We start from the raw sequence: 26,610 nt of genomic DNA on the forward strand, positions 1-26,610 counted from the left end.
CCACGTGTAGAAAACGAAGAGAAGCTGCAGAAGGCTCATCCTTTGGGGGAGTGGCAGGCTTGGAAGGCAGGGGAAGGCCCAGCTGTGCCCCAGCAGCTGTTCCCCCCCGGCCTCGGAAAGAAGCTGGAGCTGCTCCCCCCAGGTTTATTGCAGGGGCTGTTTGGAAAGCGAGGGGCTGCTCCTCGCCCGCTCGGGTGCTGGCATTTGGGTTCCACTTGGCTGCGTTTCAAGCGCACGCACATGTCGAAAATCACATCCCCCAGCAGTGGGATGAAGTTGCCATCTTGAATGGAAGAAGGTCTATTTATATATTAGCTTTGTAGCTAATTTTAGAGCCCAATAAAAGAAGAAAAAAAAAAAAAAAAAAAGCGTGACAACTGGCACAGGGCTAATGTAACAAACAATACTGTGTTGGTTTTGGTTGGGAATCAGCACATTTCAACATGGCACAGGTGCTCTCTGCCATGTAACATCCACCCTTCCTGTTACTGCAGGCACCACAGCTGAGGGAGCCAGGATTGTGAAGGGAAGAAGATCAGGTCCTCTTCATTATAATTATGAAAATTATGACTTATGAGCTAAAAAGTCCAAATTCGTTAAAATATATTGCTAGTGAGCTCTGTTCAGGCTTTTCCTTCGACTCTGTGTTGGTAACATAGAAATTAGCTTGTTCTTATAGGGTGCCTTCTGAAATGTGGGACTAGTGCATTGCCCTAAGTACCACGACGTGTTGCATGGGGTGAGTGTTTGACCTGTATTCGCCAGCAAGGCACAGAAGATGAGCAAAGGGCTACGGCACCTATTTAGAGCATCTGCAGCTCTTCCGAGGTGATTTCACCTACAAACCAGCATCACGACCATGTAAATCTCAAAAGCATTCTGCAGAAGGGAAGTACGCTGAGACCACCACAAAAAATGTGGGGCAATGATGATGTTGTCTCGGTGTTTGGAGATCAGTGTGCTCCCCCCTCTGGGAAAGAGGGCAAAGACGGAGGGTTTCTCAGGAATGCTAGTTTGGGAGTGTGACCACCATTTTTAGTGGGCCAAGACATCATGCCTAATATTTCTTCACCACCTTTTCCTGATTTGCATCCTACTGTTCTTGAACAGTGTGACCCATCAATGAAATATATTCACTTCTATATGAACTGACTATCACCTACACATAATCAGCTCTAGTCCCACCTATGGCTGGGAGGAACCGGGCAGGTATTCGATGTGAGCAGGGGGAAACCCCAAACCAGCAGCGACCTCTCTGGAGAAGTCACTTCACGTTGTTCTTAGTGCCCGTGATGCTGCTCTGATGTGCTGCCCGCTTCTGGCAGCGCTGCTGTACAGATGTGTTTTTTGGTGTCCGGAGGACAGATCTCTTGGTCCTCCACAGGAGGCGAGGCCGTCTTCAAAAGTTTCCTGCCTCCTTCTCCCTCGAATAATTAAGATGCGTAAGACAGGCAGTTTACTTATTTATTTATAGGTTCTTTGGAGACACTTATCACGCCAGTATCTGAGTGGCAACAGCCTGATACGCTAAGGGGCTGCACTGCAACCCTATCCCAGAGCCCGTCCTGTCCCAGGAAAACCTCTGCAGCAGGCGCTGCCCATGTGGTGGATGGAGCCAGCACTCTCCTCCAGCCCTGCCAGCACCCAAGTGCACCAACACACCTTCTGCTTCTCACTGGGGGCTCCGGGAGCTGAAGTGGTGGTGGCATCTCACAGTGCTTGCTAAAAACATGCAACTGAGGGAGTTTCGGACACTAAGGAGTGGGCATTTTTAGTGGTTTTGATGAAATGACGGCCAACACGCCGCTCGCCTCAACAAGTGCAGAGGTAGTGTTTTGTAAATCCAGCCCTCGTGAGCCACCTTCTAAATTACACTCTCTTACTTGTCTCTGAAGCTAAACTTGGTCCTCACCAGTCTGGACAGAAGATGAAGTGGGGAGGAAATGGTTATGAGTGTGTTTCATCCTTTTGTGATTCTTTTTTTTTTTTTTTAAGGAAATGTCAAAGTACTGGAGAAGATCCTACCTGACGCAGGATATGTTCCTCTCTCTTCTCTATTGCTGAATTTATTACAGGTATGCTAGAGTCACCATAAACTAGAAGGATTTTTTTGGGGGGAAATCTTGGTATTCTCTTAAATCAAACGCTACTGACACAAATGGTCCTCTTTGTTTAACGTATCTCCAAAGCAAATAAGAAAGCACCTTGCAAAGCTGCGAAGAGAAAACATGCTAAAACCACAGTGTTTGAAGTAGCCCATAGGACAGAAACAATTTTCATATGGATATTGTCATGCAGGCTTCTATTCATAACAACATGGATCACCTGCTCCTCCTTCTGCCACATAACATCCCAGTGACAATCCCAGCAATTGCTTACATGGAAAAAGGAGTAGGAAAGTACTTATGTATTTTTAGCTATCTTTTTAAAACACGCTTCAGCAGCTGGAGAAAGATAGGAGAAACCAACACCATGTAGTCAATCACTCTCTGTGGAGATTAGAAAGTGTGGCACAGACCTCAGTTTTTGAGCTTCTGAATTAAAACATGAGGTTAAACACCAGGGACCAATTCCATGCTTAATTCTTCTGTGTCATTTCACTAAGGGTTCGAGATCTGTGCCCATGTTGCTGGTATATCAGAATCTCCTCCACCCAGTGCTACTGTTTACTTTAGATGCAGATGTATGCAGCTTTTGATTGAATCATAGTCGACTGGTTTTCTTAAGACATAAAGAGAAAGAGAAAAATAGGAGGAGGAGGAGGAGGAGGAGGAGGAGGAGGAGGAGGAGGAGGAGGAGGAGGAGGAAGAGGAGGAGGAGGAGGAGGAGGAGGAGGAGAAGAAGGAGAAGAGAAGAGAAGAGAAGAGAAGAGAAGAGAAGAGAAGAGAAGAGAAGAGAAGAGAAGAGAAGAGAAGAGAAGAGAAGAGAAGAGAAGAGAGAAGAGAGAAGAGAAGAAGAGAGAAGAGAAGAAAAGAAAAGAGAAGAAAAGAAAAGAGAAGAAAAGAAAAGAGAAGAAAAGAAAAGAGAAGAAAAGAAAAGAGAAGAAAAGAAAAGAGAAGAAAAGAAAAGAGAAGAAAAGAGAAGAAAAGAGAAGAAAAGAGAAGAAAAGAGAAGAAAAGAGAAGAAAAGAGAAGAAAAGAGAAGAAAAGAGAAGAAAAGAGAAGAAAAGAGAAGAAAAGAGAAGAAAAGAAAAGAAAAGAAAAGAAAAGAAAAGAAAAGAAAAGAAAAGAAAAGAAAAGAAAAGAAAAGAAAAGAAAAGAAAAGAAAAGAAAAGAAAAGAAAAGAAAAGAAAAGAAAAGCAGTTGTAACTGTTTTCTTTCCAGGGTTTCTGGTTCCCAGACTTGTGAAATGTATCACAGCCGTACTGTTGACCTATTACAACTGCTTGAAGACCTCAGCCAAAAATTCTGATACTGATACAGCAACATATAATCTGTTCAGTCTAAAAATAAATAATGATGCTTAGGAAATAGTGTAAGCACTAATTTATTTACAAATATTTCAGCCAGTTGTATTTTTAAAAAAGTTTGTTCTGAAGACCGAAGAACAACAGAAGTGTAAATCAGAAAGTTTGGACACGCTGATGCTTTGCTGAGCCTCGGGGGTATTTTTAGTGTTGGCTTTTCCTTTTCTGGAAGCTTGTAATGTAACAATACCTTGCACCACAGCGCTGATGCGGGGATCAGCGGTTCATTAAAGGATAATCCGTGAGATATTAGGTTTACAAGTGTCACAGACACATTAGATTTGAGAACAAGGCAGAACAGCAGTGGTGAAAGGATTGTCAAATATACAGAGAATATCCCCATAAGGGGGCACTGCCATTAGTTTTGCAGGAAAGCATTAGTTCTGGAAATTAATTTTGTACGTGTAATTACTGGTCACAGCTGTTTAGAAGGTGGTATTATAGCAAGTTAGACTGAAATCAACCAAAAGAGGTTTTATTTATTTTTTTCCATTTGAGATTATCTCACGGGTTTAAGTAGCAATCATTATACTCAGAAATCCCTACATCTGTAAAAAAAAAAAAAAAAAAAAAAAGAAGAACACCATAAAAACCTAGTTGCTCTTGAATTATTCAGCTACCTGCACTTGCACACAGTCTACATACAGCCTTTCAGACTAACTCTCAGCTAATTCCTCCACCGTTAAAGCCAGTCAGTTATCTACAGGGTTTGATATGGTCTTTAGAGAAAGAGAAAATGGCAGAAACCGCTTTACTTTTCCTGCGTGGACAGCCGGTAAAGGTTCTCGCCCAAGTACTCTAGCCTCTCCCTTTGCTCAAGGTCCTGGTACAAGCCCTTGGGAACCTTGCTCAGGCCGTACACCAGCCCGTACAGGCAGCCCGCGATAGATCCAGTCGCTGCGCTTTCTCCTGCGGGTTCAAGCACAGATGCAAAGTTCTCTTAGGGTCGCCTTCAAGTACAAAACCACAGCCCGCACTGCGCAGGGGAGGAAGGGTGAAGCCCCTGATGGAGCGTGGGAAGGACATAATGGCCATGCTGGGGCAGCCCCAGAGGTTTGCACGACCCCGTGTCTTGTCCCGTGCCTAGGGAGGAGAGTAACACCAAGGCCAGCGCACAGCAGGGCCTCTGCGGTGTGTGCTCCTGAGCTGGAGTGGCCTCTCTGTCTCCTGGCCTTCATCAAACCTTTTTACATGGGTCTGTCAAGTGCCTGATCACTTTCTGAGTGCAGGGAACTGTTAGCATTTACAGCATCCTTTCTCGCTGTTTGAAAGGAGCATCTCCCTTGGTCTGTTTCCAAGCTTTCACCCGCTCTTCGTATCTGATAACCTGTAGCTCTTGTAGTGGAAGAGACAGCACAGGATTGATCACCCTGCTTACTTTTCCTGTGACGTTTCCTTACATTGAGGGCTAACACTAGTGGAGGATAAGCAACTGGGAGATGCATGATAGATGTGCTGTGGCTCACTCTTCATCTAACACAATTTCAATCACCTTGTCAGCGTGAGGAAAGGCAAGGACATGTCTGGTCAAATGAGAGACCGAGTGGCCAGAGGCAGAGGCAGGGGCACGGCCAGCAGAGTGGACAAGATCACTGCTGACAGCACAGGCTCATTACTAATTTGGCTTGGGGAAAACCCGCTGCAACCCAATAGCTCTTGCAAGCACCTAGCCATTGCCAGGAACACAGGAACCCCTGCTACAGGGCAAATACCCTGGTTTGGAGGCTGTGTCTCCCATCCTAACATCACAGCACGGAGCTGTGTGTGATTTAAAACATCTAACCCCACGGTAAGTAGCAGCGATGCTCGTTGTGGTCCTTGCAGGTTCTTGCTGGCAGCCTCTGCAGTGAGGGGCCACCACCTCCCACCACCATGCTGCAGGTGTTTGCAGTGCTGGGATCATCTTCCACAGCTGCCCTGGCCCGGCGTGCATGGTTGCCAGTGAGAGAGTTATCTCATGCAAAATTATGGAAATATCTTATCGTGTGCCTCTAGGATTTATCTGGCAGGCACTCGATTGGGCACTGTATTACCTTTCTCCTCTACCTGGCTTCACTATATGCAGTTAAAAGGTGGCTTTGCCAAAGGGGCGAGTGTTTTGGTGTAGAAAGATGCCAACCCTTTACTAAGTTATACCGGACTTACTTCTCATGCACCTCTGGCAAAAGCATGGGACTCAGATGAAGTAACATTTGACAAGGACCATAAATAGCTTGCACGGCAGCTGCTGCTCAGGGAATGTGATTGATGGCCCAGAGAGGGTGCGGAGTCTCCCTTCTGGGAGATCTTCAAAAGCCGCCTGGCCGTGGGCCTGGGCAGCCTGCTCTGGGTGTCCCTGCTGGAGCAGGGCTTGGAGCAGGTGATCTCCAGAGGGCCCTGACAGCCTCAGCCACACTGTGACTCTGCGAGGGTGTAAAACCGGGAGCCACAGAAATCATCTCAAGAGCAGCAATAATGTCAAGAGCCGCCATTCACTGGCAGGTCTCCTTCCCACCTCCTGCGAGCACCCCGTGGCGGGACGGGGCAGGGGATGGGAGCCGCGGCCGCGCCCTCACCTCCGTGGAACATGGAGCGGTTGCAGAGCTCCGTCCAGTCCCCGCCGCACCCCAGCAGGGCGTCGTAGGCGATCATGGGGGCATCGTGGCCCCGTCTCCCGCCCCGGCCCTCGGAGCTCCACCTCCGGTAGGTCTGAGGGAAAGATGGAGGCGTTAAGGTGGGACAGCAGGAAGGGGGATATGTGCCACATAGCCCCGTCCCCGTGCCCTGGGAGTCACAAGAAGGCATTTGGTACTCTTGGGCTTTGAGCTTTTCTGCTCTGGGACTGTTTCACAGTGAGAAGACCCATGGGTTCTAATTTCACACCCTAGAAGTCCCTATTCTTTCAAAAATTGGGGTTGGAAAAGACTTACTTACATTATCATTCTTTCTGCCCCTGGGAAATGTTCTCGGCTTCCCTTGTCACACGTTTGCAAAAGTTTTACTTAGCCAAGTTTTATGTGGGCATCCAAAAAGGCTTGATTCAGTAATTTCTTTAGGGACTCAACTTTCAGGCTGTGTTAACTCAGGTCACTTTCTCTGACTTTTTCTTGCCAAGCCCATTCTTTCCCCTTCCATTGAACAACCTTGCAAATTTAAGAAACACTTCTTTCCCAGGAGAAGAAAGAAGGAAAAAACAACCAAACCAAACCAAACCAAACCAAACCAAACCCAGCAAGCTTTGCAAAACACAGCTGGGTTTCCTCTAGACGAAGTACTTCCAGAACTCACTTCTACCTGCCCAAAATCCCCAAGTGAGCTCAAGACTCTGATAAATCTACCATTAAAAATAACTTAATTTAAAGGAAATTGGCAGCTTTAGTTCCTGGGGTTTAAGTTGCGTTATGGTAAGTCAGTTGCAGCTGCTTAGCTGGCCTGTGGTTTCTGCGCTGTACGTGAAGATTTGCACTTCTATCTACTCACTTCAACCTCAACCAGTATGTACTTTGTTGTGGTTTATCTGCATTTACATCACACAGGGCAGAGATGGATTACCTTCAGTCTGTTGCCTTTTTTTTTTTTTTTTTTTCTTTGCAAACTAAAGAGAGTATTTATTCACTCTGTCCACTAGCACAAGCAAAATGCAAAGCCTTATTTCTGCAGTTTTCACTCTGGTGGAGCAGCACTGACGCAGGTGCAACGCTACCAGAGGCGAGCACAACCCGTGGAAGTGCTATTCTGGGTGAGCACGCCGGCGTCTCACGTTTCGCTCCATTTAGCCCTCACGATTGCTGATGTTTCTGCACACATCTGACGTGACCTCACTTTGCTGGGAATTCTTTAGTGGAGGAAGAGTGCTCCTTGGGATCGATCTGCACCGAGGCAGCATTTCTCAAGCTTTTCAAAAGTGCAGCCTCGCATTGTAGCTGGCAACAGCCCGGCTTCCCTCGGCAAGGGCGAGTGAAGACCACAGGGTGGATGGATATGGGTGTGACTATGAGCTCCCTTCTGCTGCCAAGCCCTAGAGGTAACGCACACATCCCCTGCAGTCAGTAATTACAGCTGCCTCTGCCTTCCTGCATGACCTGCAGCTGGCTAGCACTCCCTTTTCTACCATTTTACCTTCTCTGGTGCTGGTTTAAACAACCCCATCTTAAGGGGACACACTCCCTCTCACATTTTGTTTGTCATGCAATGTGTCCAGCACTGGGAAAGCGAGCAGGGCGAGGGTGTGTTTGCAGAAGCAAGGCAGAACCTGAGTGCTGTGCAATTTCTGCCTATTTGCTCAGTATCTAACACATACAGAACACGTATTGTTGAAAAATGATTTCTCCTACTATGATCTGATTGCCCACCTTGTGTTTATACATTAAAGAAGGCGCAATCTGTTTTTCCTCCCCCCACGTTTCCAGTTATCTCCAAGTTTAACCTGTATACCTCTGCTCTAGCAGGAACCTGCCCAAAACAACCTGCTGGTGAGAAGGGGTGACAGATATTTGTGGTTTATCAATTGCCTGCAGAAAGGCAATCGGACAGAAAATGGTTTGGAGGGAGTGCAAAGGCAAACAGACCTAGGAAACAGACAGGCAGGATGGTTGCCTTCTCTGTGATTATTCTTTCCATGGCTATAAACATGCTCAATTTGTAAGCAAAATGAGAGACTTCTGCCAGGCTGTGGTCTTTGCATGGCAGTGAAGTTCAAGCAACGTTTTCCTTTCTTGTGCATCAAAATAAATAGTTTAGCAGATCAAGCTAGTTGGGTTAGGTAATACAAAGATAATTTTTGTTTCTGCAGTATGAATTAAACCAGTTTTCCCTTGAAAATGACTGTGGGGAGATTCTGTTCAGTTCAATCTCTCATAATGCTCTTCTAAGACTCCAGCAGAACTGGAAGAAACAAAAAACTAGTAACAAGTTCATGGCACAGAAGTGATAAAATAAAGCTGGAAGGAGATCTAGTCTTTATATTTAAAGCATTTTTTTTTAAATTATCCAGAGTTAATCTATCTTCCATTGGCACCTTTCTCTGCATAGAAGAACACCTAAAAATATACAAAGTGGCTTCTCAGAATAGAGCTGTGCTTTAATAGTCTGGAAAAGGGGATTGATTTATGGGAAAAGGTGACAAGAACCACATACTTTTTGCTTAGCTGCTAAGTGGAGAAACATGAGAGGTGCCAGCACGTATCAGAAAGCTGTAAACACCAGCGAAGAAGGGCATTATTTCCCATGAGTTAAGAAGTTTTAACCAGAAGTCATAAGTCAAAAGAAAGATCACATATGCTATAAAATAGTATCCCATGAGATGTGGTGAAACACCATCTCTTGAGACACCTAAAACTAGTTGGGACGCTGCCTGTGTTTGCAGATCACTGCTTAGGAGGGCTGTCTTCTGTTCAAAGGATCACAGCTACACCCAGCTCCTAAGAGATTTCTGTGGGACTTGGGCCACAGCTTTGCTAGGCTCTCATGAGATCCTCCAGCTGGATGTTTGCCTTTTCCAACCTCAAATTGCCCTGGCTGATGGGAGTTTATTTACGAGTTTTGTACTTGCGCTTAGTATCACCACGTTTGACATTAGGACTTCCTCTCCCACTGCAGGAACCTTTAGCACCTCAGGACTGATTGCAGCTGTTTTTTTTTACAACACTTAACCTGCACCATGGATGGGAGTTTTTTGTTCTTCCCTGAAAATTTAGGAAAAAAGAAAACACAAAGACTTTCTCTCTGCTCTGGCACTGGATTAAGTAGTAAAATATTGGTGTGTCCCTTTGAAAATACCTCTCTCAGTTCAGAGCCTTTCTGGGCACTTTCTGAAGTTGCAGTTACCTTTTCTCTCTCCTCTGCATCATAGTTGTCCGGAAAGACAGGTTTGTTCTGGTTTTCCTCATTGATTTCTCTCTCCTCCAAGTAAAACTGCCACTTGGCTTCAAAGTAAAACCAATGTTCCTGATATTCTGAATGCAAAAGAAATTAATGATGCAGTATTTCATCTCAGCAACATTTGCAGTTCTACTTAAATAGCTTTTAAAGAAAATGAACATATTGACTCATCTGTAAAACTGGGTATTTTCCAGTAACATACATTAAACAGGCATATGTACTAAGTATGCATTTTAATATGTAGTGGGATGTCTAACTGGGAAAAGAAGATGTGAAAAAGATGAAAGTATTTTCAGAATCTTGTGCTATTTTTATGATATAGTAAAATTAGATTAGGATATATCAAGATAAGATTTGGAGAACTTACTGAGGAACACTACGAAAAAAGACAAGAGTCAACAAAAAAAAAAAAAAGAGAGAAAAAAAAAATCAAATCTATGCCATTTTTAAAATTCCTTTACTATGCCTATAGAATGTCTAAAAATGCTTACATGTCCTAAATACAAATTACCTCCTACCTCAGTTATCAGATTTTATTCACTTAATTTCTCTAGTATTTCTGTTCATTACTGTGATCTTTTAGTAAAGGGCTGATAGAAAGACCAAAATTTCCAGTTTTTGTATATAATAATACTTACTGAACATAGTAAAAAAGATAAATAACACACATATCTACTATTTTTGCCCATACAAATAAGCCTTTTTTTTAGTAACCACAGGTCTTTCTCCTTTTTTTATGTCACTTTGAGAAGAGTATCTCTAATAATGTTTAAATTTGTGCATGCAAATAATCTTATTAAACTCATCTTGTTTTTAAACCAGTGCTCAACCCTTTATAAAGGCTTGAAAAGTTGCAGAAGTCACATTGAATACATACACACACCTCTGCAGAATTTATGCCTGAATGAAACCCTGTCTGGAAAGCAGATGGGGGTCAGGAATTAGAAATCAGTGAGATGGACGAGACCACTAAGTATGCCATGGCAAAGCAGTGAGTCAGTATGTACTTGTGTACATGTACTTGTGTACAGTTTAAAATATAATTAAATCTTGCTGCTTTTCCCCTGGTTCTGTCCTTTCTGGTCACTCAGTTCTGTGCTGCAAGTGACTGAGGAATGTGCACGCAACCAAACCATTTTTCTGAAGGATGAAGAAAGACTGAGAGATCTGGGGTTGCTTAGCCTGAAGAAGAGAAGGCTGCAGGGAGACCTTATTGTAGCATTTCAGTACTTTAAGGGGACCTATAAGAAAGACGGAGAGAGATCTTTTACAAGGGCATTTAGTATAGGACAAGGGGTAATGATTTTACACTAAATTTAAATTCTTTACTCTGAGGGTGGTGAGGCCCTGGCACAGGCTGCCCAGAGAAGCTGTGGCTGCCCCATCCCTGGAGGTGCTCAAGGCCAGGCTGGATGGGGCTGTGGGCAGCCTGCTCTGGTGGGAGGTGTCCCTGCCCATGGCAGGGGGGTTGAACTGGGTGATCTTTAGGTTCCTTCCAGCCCAAACTACACTGTGATTCTGTAGTGTTGCTTCTTTTCCTATAAGGCCATAAAGGTGTCTCTCTTTGCTGATTAAGATCTTTAAAGCAGTTCACTGCCATGTAAACTCAGTCCGGCTAACTTGCATGACCTTATACCTTCATAAAATTGTGCCTACCCAGCCCCGCATTGGGACTAATCTCCAGCTGCATGGCCCTGATGACTGGGAAGCTAGTTCGCAGAACTCTAAAGAGGGGGCTGTTTGGAAAAACAGAGTGACAATGTGCTAACAGCCATCAGACCATGGAGAGTATTTTAAAAAGAAAAATATAAAATCATAGAATATCCTGAGTTGGAAGGGACCCACAAAGATCATGGAGCCCAACTCCTGGCTCCACACAGGACCACCCAAAAATCAGACCACGTGTCTGAGAGCTTTGCCAAAAGGCTTCATGAACTCCGGCAGGCTCTGTGCTGTGACCACTGCCCTGGGCAGCCTGTCCCAGTGCCCGACCCCCCTCTGGGTGCAGACCCTTTCCCTAACCCCCAGCCTGACCCTCCCCTGTCCCAGCTCCATGCCGTCCCCTCGGGTCCTGTCGCTGTCCCCAGAGAGCAGAGCTCAGCGCCTGCCCCTCCGCTCCCCTCGTGAGGGAGCTGCAGGCCGCCATGAGGCCTCCCCTCAGCCTGCTCTGCTCTGGGCTGAGCACACCAAGGGACCTCAGCTGCTCCTCATGCGTCTTACCCTCCAGACCCTTCACTATCTTTATAGTTCTCCTTTGGACACTCTTAAATGGTTTTATGTCCCTCTTATACTGTGGCGCCCAGTCCTGCACACAGTACTTGATGTGAGGCCTCACCAGCACAGAGCAGAGCAGGCTAATCACCTCCTTTGACCAGCTAGCTGTGCCGTGTCTGATGCACCCATGGGTACAGGTCGCCCTTTTGGCTGCCAGGGCACACTGCAGGCTCCTGTTCAACTTGCTGTTGACCAGAGTCCCCAGATCCCTTTTGTGGAGCTGTTCTCCAGTCTCTCATCCCCTAATCAGTACATATATCCAGGGTTGCCTTGCCCAGGTGCAGAATCCAGCACTTGCTCATGGCGATTGTCCAGCCCTCTAATTTGTCAAGATCTCTCTGCAGTGCCTGCCTACTCCTGAGGGATTCCTCACAGTTTCGTTTCATCCTCATACCTTCAAGTCCTGCATCAAAGTCATTTATGAAAACATTAAAAAGAACTGGCCCTAAAGTGGAGCCTTGTGGAAGGAACCCCATAGTGACTGGGGTCTTCACTATCCAGTGAAGAAACACTGTATTGGTTGAGGAAAACTGCCAAAAAGCACCCCATCAGCTAGTTCCAAAACTGCTTTTAAAATTGAAGATGACCCAACAGGTTGCTTTGTATTTTAAAACAGGCATTTTCCACTTTCCTCTTTTCAACATGACCAGAAAACAAGTGACTGTTCTCTGTATAGCACCTTGATAAGCAGGGGTGTGTGACTGTTGCAATGCACAGGCTCAGTAATGAAGGGGAAAAGCATATGCAGGAGATGTTGGTTGTGTGGACAACCTGCGACATGGTATGAAACCCTAGATCCAGCCCTTCTGAGGCCCCATCCCTCACATCCAGCCTGAGACTACAGTCACATTGAGATCCATGGGATATCTGGCAAGTAAATGCAGCTGAATAGCAGGGAGGGGTGCTGAATCAAGCCCTCTGTGATTGAACATGCTGTTTGTTATCCAAGGGAGATAAAGAAGCCAAGGAAGAGTTTCCTAATCAGGAGGACTCTGTTTGGCAGGACTTCTTTGCAGTGCATCTCACCAGCCAAGGAGCTTAACTTTAATGCAGAAGACTTCTCTTGCTACCAAAATAGGACTAAGATCAACAATACGGGCATTACCCGGACAGCGTGCCTCAGGAGTCCAGCACACATACCTCCATGCAGAGGGGTCCTGCTCTGGTGGAGTGACAGGGACCTGCTGTAAAGTCGTTCAAAGAGGAGCTCACTCACACTAATCCTGCACCTGCTCCTCATAGGTCTCATCTAAAAAAAAATCTTAGTGTGCAGTGAGACGTGGTTGAAAATGCATTTTCTTTCAGGAAGGTTCCCTGCTTCTTTCAGGTTTTAAAGAGGCAGCTTTCCTTCCCAGGTAAATATTCATTTCTGGGTGCTTTTCACTATAGATTTCCACAGAATTCAGTTTGCTCAACAGATATCCCTTGAGATTAACAGGAAAACTTTCCTCAATATTGTAATGTAACTATACTCATCTGTCCACAGCAGGTCTCACTGTTACAAATGCATCACTCCCAGGCAAGAGGGAACTAAAACACCTCTGTCCTGATGATCGCACCCATTAGTGAAGTAGCAATATCAAGTTGAACAGTTGTGGTCCACTCAGTTGCTTTAAAAAAGGATACAACAGGTCGTATCTTAAATATTTGTTCAGAATATCAACAAATCAAATCTGCATCTGTGGTCAAAGGCTGACTCTTTGTCAAGAGGCATCTACAGGTGAACTTTTCCTGGCAAAATGAGGAAAGTAGTGGATTTTTTAATGGAAGATATTGGGCCATGCTAATTGATGGAAGGAATGAATAATTCATATCTCAGCAGTCAGTTTGCTTAATAACCTGCTAACTAACAGTTCTTCCTTCCCCACCACCCCGTAGCAATCTTTGAAGATTTCTTAAAGATCAAACTGTGCAGTATGGAATTATAATTTGTATTTTTTGCCACCAATATTTCAGACACCTAACAGATGGTATGAGAAGAAGACACCACCTGCAAAGAGCTTACAGTCTAACAAGACAATGAGGAGGACAGCCTGTGGAGTCATGAGCTGGGGGAAAATGGCAAAAATGGGGAGAGTTAGCAGTGATGTTTCTTTAGCCTTTTCTAGCTGAACATGCTTTTAAGAAAATAACTCTTGGTTCAGACATTACCTGCCATGTGGCGAATGGTCTTCTTGCAATATTCCTCGGCCATTGGCACGACTTTCATCATCTCTCTTCCCCACTGCACCAGGGGCTTCCCTTGTATTGCATAAGCCACAAAGAGAGCTGTACATAGGGACCCTAGAAAGCCTGGAATTAATATATAAATGTGATTACCACCTTGTGAACTGTGCTTGTGACATTCTTGTCATGTCCCTAGTAAAATCATTAGTAGGATGCCTCATGACTGTTGGATAGATTAACAAACACACATATCCTACCCCTGTCTGCTTACCAGCTGGCTCTTGGCACGTTAAGATTCTTGGCTAATACATGGTGTCCAGTGGTTTACAACTTATTTTGTATAGAAGGGTGCTTCTGTTCTCACTGGTGTAACATGACAGAAACTGAGGTAGGGGTCAAAAATAAACATAATCCACTAATGTGATACTGAAAGACTTCTAATTGAGGTCACATGGAGTAACTGAGTAGCACAAAATGATTCAGTTGCAAGTTATATCACCTTGCTTATGGTGGATTCATCCAGTTCAGTGGCTGTGGTTGTTGGATATAACACTATTTCTGGTGCATTTTCCTCTATGGGGACAAATCTGTTCCATCTAGTTGGATCCATTTTCTTTGGTCTGTACTTGTCTTGAAGAAGCAGTTGTCTAAGTAATACATGCTGTCTGCATACCTAGCTAGGTCTTCCTCTTTGGATACAAATATATTTGAAATGAACACTCAACTCTTCGATCATGTCAGAAACAGAGAAGCGTGTTTCTCATGCTTGTTGTTATCCTGGCATTTTGTCAAATGCAACAAAATCAACCCAGAGCAACATGCAAAAGAAAGCTAAGAAAAGAACTCTATCATTGAAATAAGCCCCAGGTGAGCAGAATATTGTCATGTGTGCTTCTCTGGATGCTTCTCTGGATGCCACTTGTCTCTTTTCCAAGCAGAAAACTCTTTCTAGACTTAATTTTTCCTCTTATGGAAGGCATTTAATGACTTTGATACCCTTGATGCCATTTCCTGGCTCTAGTAAGTTCTTTATGAGGTGGGATACCCAGAAATACAAGCAGGCTTGCTGCTGCTAACACACGATGGATTTTATATATTGGTTCAATGGTATTTTCTGCTTTGCTCTAAATACTTTTCCTCTAATTTTGTGCCATCCTGCTGGGTGTTCTGACTACTTCAGAGCACTGAGCATGTTGAACATGTCACCCTTCATTATGGTTTTATTTAATGCTGTCTACAGCAAACAGAATGAATACATGCTTACATAGCATAAAACTATCAGGATGACAGACTTGAATATTCAGAACAACATTAAATGTAATTACTTTTGTTTTGTTTGAATAATAAATCATATTGTGTCCTAAAATGTGTGGAGTTAGAATTTTTTGGCTTTCTACCTTTGCCTGTGGTGATTGGATGTGATAAGACCTGTCAACAGAAAAATATTATTATCCCCTGAACCATAAACTCGCATGATAACGGTGAGTCATATGGTTGTACATGAATCCTAAAATTTGATCAGAGCATGCGACATGAATATGCTTTGGATGAGACAGGTTGTGTATAGTTATTGGGATTTTAGGAAGGAATACTCCTATGCTGTGGTTTCTGTATAACATACAATCACATACATAAGCTTGTATGTAGGACTTGGAGTTGGACTCAAGGAGTTGGACTTGATGATCCTTATGAGTCCCTTCCAGCTCGGGATATTCTACATGTATGATTCTACGATTCTATGATTGTACAAGTGGTATATACATACATATATTATCCAAGCAAATTCAAATGAAAGCCTTGGAGCCTGAAAAGCAGAAGTTGCTTAACCAAGTGGATTTACAGGAGCTGTGTTAGTCCTCATGGAAGTGAAAAGCAACCATAGGCACTTCACAGAAATTATATGTCCGTGGACATTACCTGTAGGGTGGTTATGAGTCATTCGTCCACACTCAATGCTCACTTCAATAAGTGACTCGAGCCTTTCTGGCTTCCAGTATCTCATCCCTAAGCACATGGCTTTTGTAGATGCTCCAAATCCAGACCCTGTAATAAGACAACAATGGTAAGCATTTAAAAGGAGATGGATGATACATAAATATGCTGATAAAATCTGAAGCAAGTACATTTTATTATTTCAACACCTGTGTAGGAGCTCTCTAAGAAGTGGGAAAACAGCATGCAAAGCAAGATACATGTTTTGAAAGTTTCATTCAAGGAATTTTGCCTACACACAATCATTCTGATTTTACAAATTTATTCCAATACTACTACATTTTACCAGTATATTCCAGTATTACCAGTATTCTCAAGTTCTGTGAAGAGCATAGCAGGTACCAAAGAGCAGCATGCTAGCCTGTTACCAGTACATTTTTTATTCAGACTCTCAAGTCATCTTTATTCATCCTCAACTGACACCTCTTTTTTTCTTGTTCCAGATGCCAGGACTGGAAGCAGCAGTCTGTAAAACAGGTACACTTTTACTATGCCCTTGTTTTAGTAGTCTTCCTGATGAAAGCACATTACTAAAACCCTTTCTATGGGTATCACGGCTGATCTTACAGTTTTGTTGCATGTTTCATCCTAGAGAGCCCCACAGGTAGTTCACAAAAGTTTCTATTAATTACAAAAATAATGTGTCTGAAAAAGATATTGAAGAGTCCAAAGAAAAATCCTCCAAAGTTAGAAGACAGAACTGAGGTTTCCTGTTCAACCTGAAGTCTGTGCTTTTGCACACACTCATTATCATCATCAGCCTGCACTTGTTGGAAATTTCTGCCTCATGCAGTACAGACATTATTTATTGAGTAGATAATTCAGTATTTCTTTAAATCGTCAGCACAGAGGGCATGATTCCAGGCGTTCGTATTTTAAACACCTCATTGAATGAAGAGTTAAATTTACTAACGAGTTTCTCTGCAGTACTTATCACAGTAATATCAGGATCCCACAGAAGTTTTAATGAGCTTATCTTCTCTAGGCACGCGTGAGGTGATTATCTCCTCTTCACAGCTGGTAAGCCAATGCCCAAAAAAAGCATATGCTCATTGCAGGGACTCATTCTGAGATGGATAGGGTTCGATTTTTCAAAGTACTTAGGATTTTTTCAGCACTGCCTTTGCTCAGTCACACTTCCCAGTGACCTTGGGTAGAGCTGAGAGCAATCAGCGTTTCTCTGCTTGGCCCCTGGAAGATAAGGGGGAATATTTATGCCACCTAATTTTAGCATCTGTGGAACTTATATTAGGAGCACACTCTTCCTGTCTTTCCCAGACAGGCAGCAGAAAGAAAGGTTGCCTCTGCTAGCCAGTATGATGGCAGAGGAGGAGGAATTCACAGGCCAGAGTGAAGCAGCAGATGCCAAGGAGCCAGGGACACCTTGCTTTGGACACCTACCTCCAGAGGAGCCCTCGGCTGCTCCCCAGGCTTTGCTTGCTGTGGCTGTGGAGCTCCAGGGGCTCTCCTAGAGCACTGTGATCCCTTTAGTTTCATCCCAAGTGACTCCACCTTGGGTGCTCCATGATCAAAGTGTGATAGTGGGGGTTGTGGAAAGATCTGATGCAAAATTACTTGCCTGATACAAACTGAAATATTAACACAAGCCACCTGTTGGCATCTCCAAATGAAATACAGACTAACCAGTATCTCAATTACTCTCTAGAGAGGGCTTGTTTTCTTCCCAGAGAAGATCTATCCTGAGTGGACACCCTGGGTATGTGATCTAACTAGGTTAGATGAAGAAATTTCTTCCCATCCTCCTGAGAGTTCAATATGAAAATTTTTGTGTGCGGTGACTCTGACACCTCTTTAACTTTAGTTTAGCCACCAAGTACAGTCTAAAAAGGTCAAACATCAAATAAATATGACATGAAAGGACTTTCCAAAATACTATTGTATTCTCTGCAGTCTCAGAACTTTCTCATCCCTTATGAGCCATCCTGATTATAATGAAAGAGACTGAAAGAGACCCTCTCCAGCACATTTTCAGCCCCTGCTCCTGGTGGACACCTGTGCTGCAAATGGCGTTCTTTCCCTTGAGGGTGGAGAGGCATTGCAGAGAGATCTTGACAAATTAGAGGGCTGGACAACCACTAAAGGTATGACATTTAACAAGAGTGAATGCTGGATTCTGCACCTGGGCAAGGCAACCCTGGATATATGTACTGATTAGGGGATGAGAGACTGGAGAACAGCTCCACAAAAGGGATCTGGGGACTGGTCAACGGCAAGATGAACATGAGCCTGCAGTGTGCCCTGGCAGCCAAAAGGACCAACTGTACCCATGGGTGCATGGCACTGCTAGCTGGTCAAAGGAGGTGATTAGCCTGCTCTGCTCTGTGCTGGTGAGGCCTCACCTCAAGTACTGTGTGCAGGACTGGGCGCCACAGTATAAGAGGGACATAAAACCGTTCAAGAGTGTCCAAAGGAGGACAACTAAGATAGTGAAGGGTCTGGAGGGGAAGATGTATAAGCAGCAGCTGAGGTCCCTTGATTTGTTTGACCCCGAGCAGAGCAGGCTGAGGGGAGGCCTCATGGCGGCCTGCAGCTCCCTCACGAGGGGAGCGGAGGGGCAGGCGCTGAGCTCTGCTCTCTGGAGACAGCGACAGGACCCGAGGGGACGGCATGGAGCTGGGACAGGGGAGGGTCAGGCTGGGGGTTAGGGAAAGGGTCTGCACCCAGAGGCGGGTCGGGCACTGGGACAGGCTGCCAAGGTCACAGCACTGAGCCTGTTGGAGTTCAAGAAGCCTTTGGACAAAGCTCTCAGACACGTGGTCTGATTTTTGGGCGGTCCTGTGTGGAGCCAGGAGTCAGACTCGATGATCCTTGTGGGTCCCTTCCAACTCAGGATATTCTATAATTCTTGTCTGAAAAGCATCTTATCCACTACTCAGTTCCAGTTCCTCCAAGGGACATAATCCATGCTGGTTATCTAAAAGGTACAGGTGTTATGCTACACCAAAGCTACTAATTAAAGAAAATTGTGGTGTATTCAAAGAGAAGGATGCACTACAGACTGGGGGTCTGAAGGTGGTTGCCTTTGCAACTTCATTGTGTTCCTCTGTGTTTAAAAGCTATACTGAAACCTTTTGCAGAATTAAACAAGCAAACCTGTCAACCAAAAAATCCATCACACGGAGTAGCATTAAGCCTAGGAAGGGTTTCCTGTGATTAGTAGCTATTAAGTCCAGTGTATCGATACCATGTGAATCAATGAAGCAAGGGACAGCAAGATTAGTACCTGCTAGGGGTGAGATACACCTGTGAGAACATAAAGACTGCCCTCTGCACTCAGACTATAGGTCAACCTAACTCTGACAGTGGCCAGTGGAGAGGATATTTAAGAAGGAATAAAAGAAATGTATAAAGACACTGCCCCTTTGTACTAAGTGTAGTGTTGATAGTTTCCTTCCCTGATCCAGCAGGTAGCTGTTTCTTCATCTTTCTGCTTAGTAACGCTGGAAGGATTTTCCTTGGGTGAATTTGTGCAGCTATTTTTTGAACCCACAGGAATTGTATCATCTGCACGTTCCCATATAAATGAGTTGTGCAGCTTAATTAGGTGCTGCATGAAGTCCTTCCTTTTACTTGCTTTGAACTCATGACTCAGTTTCATCTGAGGTACTTAGTTCCTGTACTAGAGCAGACATGAGTTTCCTCTACCTGTATTAATGTTCTCCAACCTATGATTTTGCAGATCTACTTTAGGCATCAGTGGCTAAGGAAGCTGTTTTTGACTGACCCAGTTATCCTTCCTCGTGTCCTTTCTAGTTCTCTTACATCCCTTTGTGGGGAGGGAGGGACCAGATTACATATAGTAATCAAGAAACAGGAACTATGTGTTTATATAGTGGTGCCAGTGCATTTTGTGCTCTGTTCTCTGTTTCCTCCCCAGTCATTTCTAACAATATATTGCCTTTTTGGCTCTTATTGAGCTCTGAAGTGATGTTCTTGTAGAACTATTATAGCTCCACGATCCCTTTCCTCAACAGTAATAGTTAGCTCAGCAACTGCAACCATGTATATAAAATTAGGATATTATTTTTTTTCCCATGCATATGACTTTTCATTTATCTACATTGCATTTGGTTCTGCTATTATATCACAGTTACTCATGGCTGTGAGGATCTTCTACAGCTCTGTACTTTACTATTTTTGACAGCAGACTTTGCTGACCAACTATGTACTTGTTTTTTCCAGATAGTTTGTGGACATGTTGACCATGAACCAACACAGATGTCTCCTTCTCTCTGGAGAAGACAGACTGCAATCTCCTGCTCTTTGTTTACTGTCTTTTAACCAGTTATCTATGCTCATGAGAGCCTTTCCATCATTCTGTAGCAACTTACTGCCTTGTCTGTTGGTGACTTGGCCACCTTGGTGAAGGACCTTGTCAAATGTCCTTTGGAAATTCAAACAGACTGTCTTTACAGTGTATCCTCTGTTCCCCAGTTTCTTGGCTATTTCATGAACTTTCTCACAAATTTCTGAGGTGTGACTTCTCTACAAAAGCTGTGATATGTTTCTATGAAAACACAATATCATCTTCATTCACGTACTATGTTATTTTCTATTATTATGGAATTCCTCTGTGTTGTTTTTTTTTTGTTTGTTTGTTTGTTTTTCACTCTACATAATAATACAGATCAGCTTAATGCCTACTAAGCTCTGAAGAGGATGCCCCTTTTGTGACTACAGGCTATTCTGCATGAAAACTTAGAGCCTGACTCCTTTTACTTCGTGTCCCTCTGTAGCTTATCCTTCTCTTCATTTTTGCTCCCCGACATCCTGCATTTAACTTGCACTTTTTCCTCATAATCCCATACCACCATCAAAAGATACTGTTCATAAGCACCACTAGGAAGCCCAGCAGCTGGCTCCAGTAGCTGCACATAAAGTGCTGCTTGGATGACGCAGCCTCAGCCTGAAATACATTCAATACAGGAAGCTGGCTTTTAACTGGACTTTTGCAGTTAAAAAGGCACATTTCTGGCCTTACCCAGACTTCTGTTTCTGCTTTCAACCATCGGTGATTCTCTTCTGAACAATTCAAGTTTTTAGCAATGAAACAAAGCATTGATTGTGTCAATGAACCTGAGAGCAGGTGGCAAAGAAACACATGGGGCAATTTAACATAAGAACTCAATGTGCTGAATATACCCACATAAATTTGAAAAGAGGAGCTTCAGATAAGCACATGAATTTTTGCTAGAAGTGAGATAGCTTAGAATGATCATAATAAAGCAGCATGTGGCTTCCAGCCCGTCCAAAATACCACCTCACTGTTAGGCATTGATTTTTTTTTTTTTTCCTCAAGAGGAAGTTCATGGAAAGTCATTTAAAAAGTTAATTGTGTCCCTAGCAGTGTAGCATTGTGTCCATAGCGGTGTCAGGCCCCATGGTAAGCTGAGCATCTCCAACCCAGGTAACCGGTACTTTTGTTCTCAGGGTAAAAAAAAAGCTACTTAAGATGTTCAGGGTGGCATTTTTCAGACCAGATGTAGATGGCGCATTTTAGCTGCCAGGCCTGAAGAAATTAATTTCAGACACTTCTAGCCCAGAGTATCTCAAGAACAAATCTTCAGCCATGGAAAGCTGGGGAGGAGGAAGGCTAAAAGAGGAGATGTGGCTCCAGACACAACAGGTTGGGGAGCAGCCGTGCTCCACTCCTGGTGGTGCTGAGAGCTGCTGAGGGCCAGCAGCAGCTCCCATGATTATTTTGACTGAATTTTACTCACGGTCAGTCAGAAAACACATGATGAACACAACGGGGCCCTCTCTCAGATCTGCCCGGTGAATGGCGAGGTGGGCAGGGTACACACGGAGAGGATCCTTCCTCTCCCAGCAGCTGTTGTAGGGGCGGGGGCTGAGTGGGTGATGCTTTTTGTGTCAAAGAAAGCTGACTGCAGAGACCCAGAAATAGCCGTGGCATGGTGCCACCGTGTTTTTGTCACGGCGTTGCATCAACGTGCCATGCTGCTGAGTGGTGCGGGCACATACCACAGCGATACCACACCGCGCTGACACGGTGCAGCGTCTACATTATGTGAGCTGCCACGGTCCCGTGGCTGCCTAGGTCTGCCTCCCTTGATGCTATGGCATCTCTGCAGCCTTTCAAGGTTAATTGCACTGCTTAGGTGTAGCTGCATGCATGTTATCTAGCTGGAAGTAGAAATTCCAGTTATCATGAAATGAAATAATCACAAAGAGAGAGGAAGGGTCATGGGGAGGGAGACAGGGGTAGGACTGTTAGGGGTGGTCAGCAAAACAGCTATCGTTCCTAGCATTGCATCCTCCTGGAGAAAAGTCATGTAAGACCGAAAAGATCCTCAACTACAAACATTTCAATGAAAAAATAAAAGGCAGAAAATATTTCTTAAAATAACCATTAAACTCAAGGCCAGAGACCGGGACCCCACGGCACGGAGCCAAGAACAGAGTCTCTTTAAATAGATGTTAAACAGGGAAGGGCTCATTTACGAGAGGACATCGTGCCCTGGAGCAGGAATGCCTGGCAGACCTCTTGCCATCCATCCCCTGGCAGACATGGAAACGTTTCAGGGGGCGCAGCCCTTGATGCCGGGGGGAGAAAGACAACAATTTCCCCATTGCCCCAAATCTTGAGAGTTTGCACTGTTCAGGCCAGCATCTCCGAGCAGGAGGTGGTACCCTACCCTTTTCGTTGAAGGGCGTGTGCCAGGCCAGCAGGTAGTTGTCTGGTTTCAGTTCCCTGCAGCCCTCGATGGTCGCGGGGTCTGGCCGCCTCCCCGACAGCTTGTCGACCGCGTCCACGTAGCGCCTCACCAGCTCGCGGTACAGGTCCTCCAGGCACCAGTAGTCTGGGCACAACGGGAAAAAAATACTGTCACACAAAGGCAAAAGAGCGAGAGAGTGCTGAAAACAAACACAAAAAGCTCATCATGGTTTCAATAAATGCTGCTATTCCCACTTCCAGCACACCGGGTCACATTTCTGGTGCCACACTATGCCACCCATGAGAGGGGACTGGAGAGAAACATCCTTGTCTCTCTGTTTTTTACATTTTGCTCCTTTTCTCTTCATTTTTAATTCCTTTAATTGAAAATAGAGAAATGTTCTGCTCCTTGACAGGAGCTCTACCTCACCTCAGGGTGTGCAGTGCTCGCTGAGGTGTCTCACCCCTGGGGACGTGCTGCCTTGGTGGCTCCGCCTGCACCTCTGCGCTCATTTGCAGGCGTGAATCCACATTAAAAACAAAGCTCTCCTCATTTTATATAACACCACAAATTATTTTGATGAGATATGCATAATAAAACACAGGTCTTATCTGTAAGTTTTTCACGTGTTGGGCTTTTCAGGTTTTGGGCCTGAAGAGTCCTGCCCCTGCTTCTCACTGAGGAAAAGCCCCCGCTGCCTTCTCCTACAGCTCTGCACGCAGCAGGAGCCGAGGAGGCTGTCACGGTTTGACCATCTATATGTTTCCAGCGTACTCGAAGAAACCCCTCCTAACACTTGGGTTGCCTACAGATCGAATGACACGGTAAGGGAAGTTCTAAAAATACCTTCAAGCGTTTTGTCAAAGATTGATGATTTCTCAAAATCCACAGAAGAGGAGGTTTAATTTAAGGCTACGTTTGGAGACCCATAGCCAGAGCCACTCTAAAGTGCCATCTGTGCAGACAGATGAAGAGAAAAATGCCAAGTAAAACCCAGATTCCCCTCCTTTCACAAGAAAAATGCCCTATCGGTTACAGTGGCCGTCCCGCTTACAGTTCTGGAGGAACGGGATACTTTCAAGCTGCCAACTCTTTCCAGATTTAGGAATCAGGTGTCAGTTTATCCGGATGCGAGCCAAGAGCAGGATTTGCCGCCCAGCAGCACCCACAGAAGCTGTCCCCAAAACCAGGGTCCCTTGGTCCAGCACCGCCGGCTGCCTGAGCCCACACAGGTCCCTCATGTGGGGCCAGGCTGGTGCCTGAGCCATCAGCCAAATGGGGCAGGCTCCTTTAGACATGAATGCTCATTTCTTAAAATCTGTGTTTAATCAGAGAGGAAAAGGCTTTCCTTGTGGCGGGGGCAGGTCCCCTGCTTTTGGTGGTGCTCGTTTTGTTCCTCCCCCATGGGACAAATGACTCCCGCAGGTAGATATTTCACTTGTCCTTTGCTCTCAGATCAAACTTTCCATCAGCGCACAGGGTGGTTTTGGGGCCAGTGCCAGCTGGCTTCAGCCTCACGGAGCCACCTTCGCCTCAGTGAGCATCACTCTGTTGGCTTTGGGGCTCCTGTGGGTGGGTCCTGCCTCCCTTTTGGGAAGCGGAGGAAAGGATGTGGTTTCCCACACTCACGAGCATTGCTCTGAAATGAAGGTTTCTCACTAAAATTTCCCTCTCCTTTTTGTAGCTTTATCACCAGCCCACAACAGCGTCGTTTTTAAAGCCCGTCTGATCAGGACAAAGAAATGAGAGCACGGGATCAGCACAGCTGATGTGAATTATAGAGACCTTATTTTTTTTCCTTAAAGAAGGGCAGCGCTCCTGTTTAAGATTTATTACTGTACGGATAGCCCAACTGACTTGACTACCCGTAAGTTATGGTTTTGGAGAGTTCAATAAGCAGGAAACACATGATACGAATTTAATCATAGCCTATATTCAGAAAGATGTTAGTCATCTTTTTGCCTTCATAGGCTGACATCTTGCCCTTATCTTTAGTGTATTAGCTACCCCTTAAACCATTGGCTAGCTCATAGCCAAGCATGAAGCGCCCGACACACTCTTCAACTGATCTCCACACACTAAATTTAGAGCACATCAGGGGCAGGCAGAGATAAAGCAGCGAAACAGAGGCAGAAGTGAAATTTCATTGACTTTAACACTACCTAGTGACATCGCATTGCTTTTGTTAGCTATCCGGTGCTGCTTGTGTTAGGAGAATTCAGGAATATTTCTAGAGATTAAAAAATTTTATTCATTTTGAGGAGACGAAAAAATAGTTAATGTCTTCTGATGTAGTTTTGACGATGGTCTCAGCTTTAGCTCAGTGGGTAGAGTGCTGATACAAATATCGTGGCATCTTAAAAAAGTCTGTCACTACCTTAGGAAAACACAAATGTTCTCTCTCAAACTGTTGTGATTTTAGAAGACATATATTAATAATCTTCTCTATTCTGTTATACTTTATTATAAACCTCTTACTTTAGAATATTTTTCAGGTTAAAGATGCAGAGCTTTCCCTGCAAAGCAGCTTGCTCCTTTTCTGGCTTTGCAGGCACAACGCTGTGCCTGCAGGGCAGTGAAGAGGAAATAGCTCTGAAGATTTTTAGCCTGGATGAGATACTGAGGGGACTCCACTCCAGCCTGGAGCAGTGAGCACAAGGACATTAAAAGTGCACTGGGAAAAGCTCTGAGCTTTTATAGAAGAATTTGTAAGACTATATCTTCTAGGATATCTTTTATAGAAGAATTTCAGAGAGGTTTATTCCTGGTGGCTATACCATTCCCTGACACATGCAGTGTACACATGAGCTATGCAATATTTTTGCTATTATGCTGGACATGCAGTATTTTAAATCTTTAAGCTTTAACCAACTTTATAAACCTAGACAAAGTTCAGGGAGAGCTCGTTCACACTTAAGAAATCGAAACTCCTCTTTGTGTGGTGGCCACAAGATTATGCTCGTGGAGGAGACGAGCTAATGCACCTTATCATTCACACCAGCAGCATTTCTGACACATTTTCTCCCGACCTCCACAGCACTCGGGCTTGTTTTAAGGAAAGCAGCGGCTCTAGAGCTTTACTCCTTGCCAGACTGCAGCTGTGAGTCCCGTGTTACCTACCTGTGATGACAGCCTCGGCTGTAGCCATGTGCATGAGAGTGTTGTCACTTACTGGCCATTTGTCTGGAGAGAGCACCAGGTTCTCGAGCCCTCCGATTTCCTTCAGCTCCTGCTGGATTTTTGCACCTAAAGCATTGTCTTGTCGGGAGAAATTTCGGTAACCAAGAGCATCCCCTACCCCGGCCAGTACAAGCGCAGCCTTGAATTTATCCATCCCCGGGACGCTTTTCGCTTCCCTTTTGCCTGAAGCCGCCACCGAATCTGGATCTTCCTTTGTTCCTCTGCCTTCGGCTCAGCTCCCCCGACACTTTATATCAGCCATTGTGTCACCCCGGGAGCTCTCTCTATAAGGCAAGAGCTTCCTTTTCTGGCTCTGCAGATGCCATCTCTTGTCTGGGGCCCAATGGAGAGGAAATATTTCATAAGCCAGGGGTTTTGCAGGGGCTTTGTTCAATGAAACCGCGAGAGCGCGCCCACAAAGCCAAGCGCAAAAACATCGTTTCTGCAGCCCAGCACAAAGCAAGCCAGGAAATACTTAGCCCTACCCCGTGTAAGTAACTCTACACCCAGAAAAACAGATGGCTTCACAAGGGTGTTTATTTATTTAATAACTTGCAAATTAATATGTTTTCCTGCACTTTTCTGATACGCTGGGGTCAGTCTCCCTTTCAGGGACCGGTCGAGAAGCTGAAAGCCTGGGATAAAAGAGGTTTCTGAACTCAGGAAACACAGGAACGATGGCTTAGGTGGCAAGAAACCCAGTAAAATGCAGTAGACCTCTCACATTTCTAATGCACATCTCCAGTGGCGATATTTCATCAACAACCTTCTTGCTCTGTCCCACGTATACCACGCGTGTTTAGCCCATTCACTGCACCCCGACGAGCACTCAGCACGATGCCAGCTTCAGCCCCACATCTCCTTTTGCCTGGCAAAGAACGACTTTTTCCTAGGACAGAGCTTAGGTGCAGCCCACATTTGGACTCTGAAGGGAAACTATTTGGGAAGATATATTTAAACGGCATCCTGTAAATC

At 44.8% G+C, this 26,610-nt stretch overlaps 1 protein-coding gene across 3 annotated transcripts in view; it reads right to left on the reverse strand.

Annotated features, from left to right (window-relative positions):
• Positions 1-26,053, reverse strand: part of ADPRHL1 (ADP-ribosylhydrolase like 1) — a 34,706-nt gene extending 8,653 nt beyond the window's left edge. For 2 of the 3 annotated variants that reach the window (XM_084300180.1, XM_084300179.1), the window contains exons 1-7: positions 25,576-26,053; positions 22,435-22,599; positions 15,683-15,808; positions 13,751-13,891; positions 9,272-9,399; positions 6,022-6,154; positions 4,222-4,375 (exon numbers count right to left, since the gene is read on the reverse strand). In XM_084300180.1, the coding sequence (XP_084156306.1) occupies positions 4,222-4,375; positions 6,022-6,154; positions 9,272-9,399; positions 13,751-13,891; positions 15,683-15,808; positions 22,435-22,599; positions 25,576-25,789 (1,061 nt within the window). In that variant the 5' untranslated portion in view covers positions 25,790-26,053. Of the gene's footprint in view, positions 1-3,520; positions 4,376-6,021; positions 6,155-9,271; positions 9,400-13,750; positions 13,892-15,682; positions 15,809-22,434; positions 22,600-25,575 lie in introns of those variants that run through there. The other variant, XM_084300181.1, reaches the window with a different exon arrangement.
• Positions 26,054-26,610: the final 557 nt, after the last annotated feature.

This window comes from Netta rufina (genome assembly GCF_964035555.1).
Source record: "Netta rufina genome assembly, chromosome: 1".
Taxonomy (NCBI): domain Eukaryota; kingdom Metazoa; phylum Chordata; class Aves; order Anseriformes; family Anatidae; genus Netta; species Netta rufina.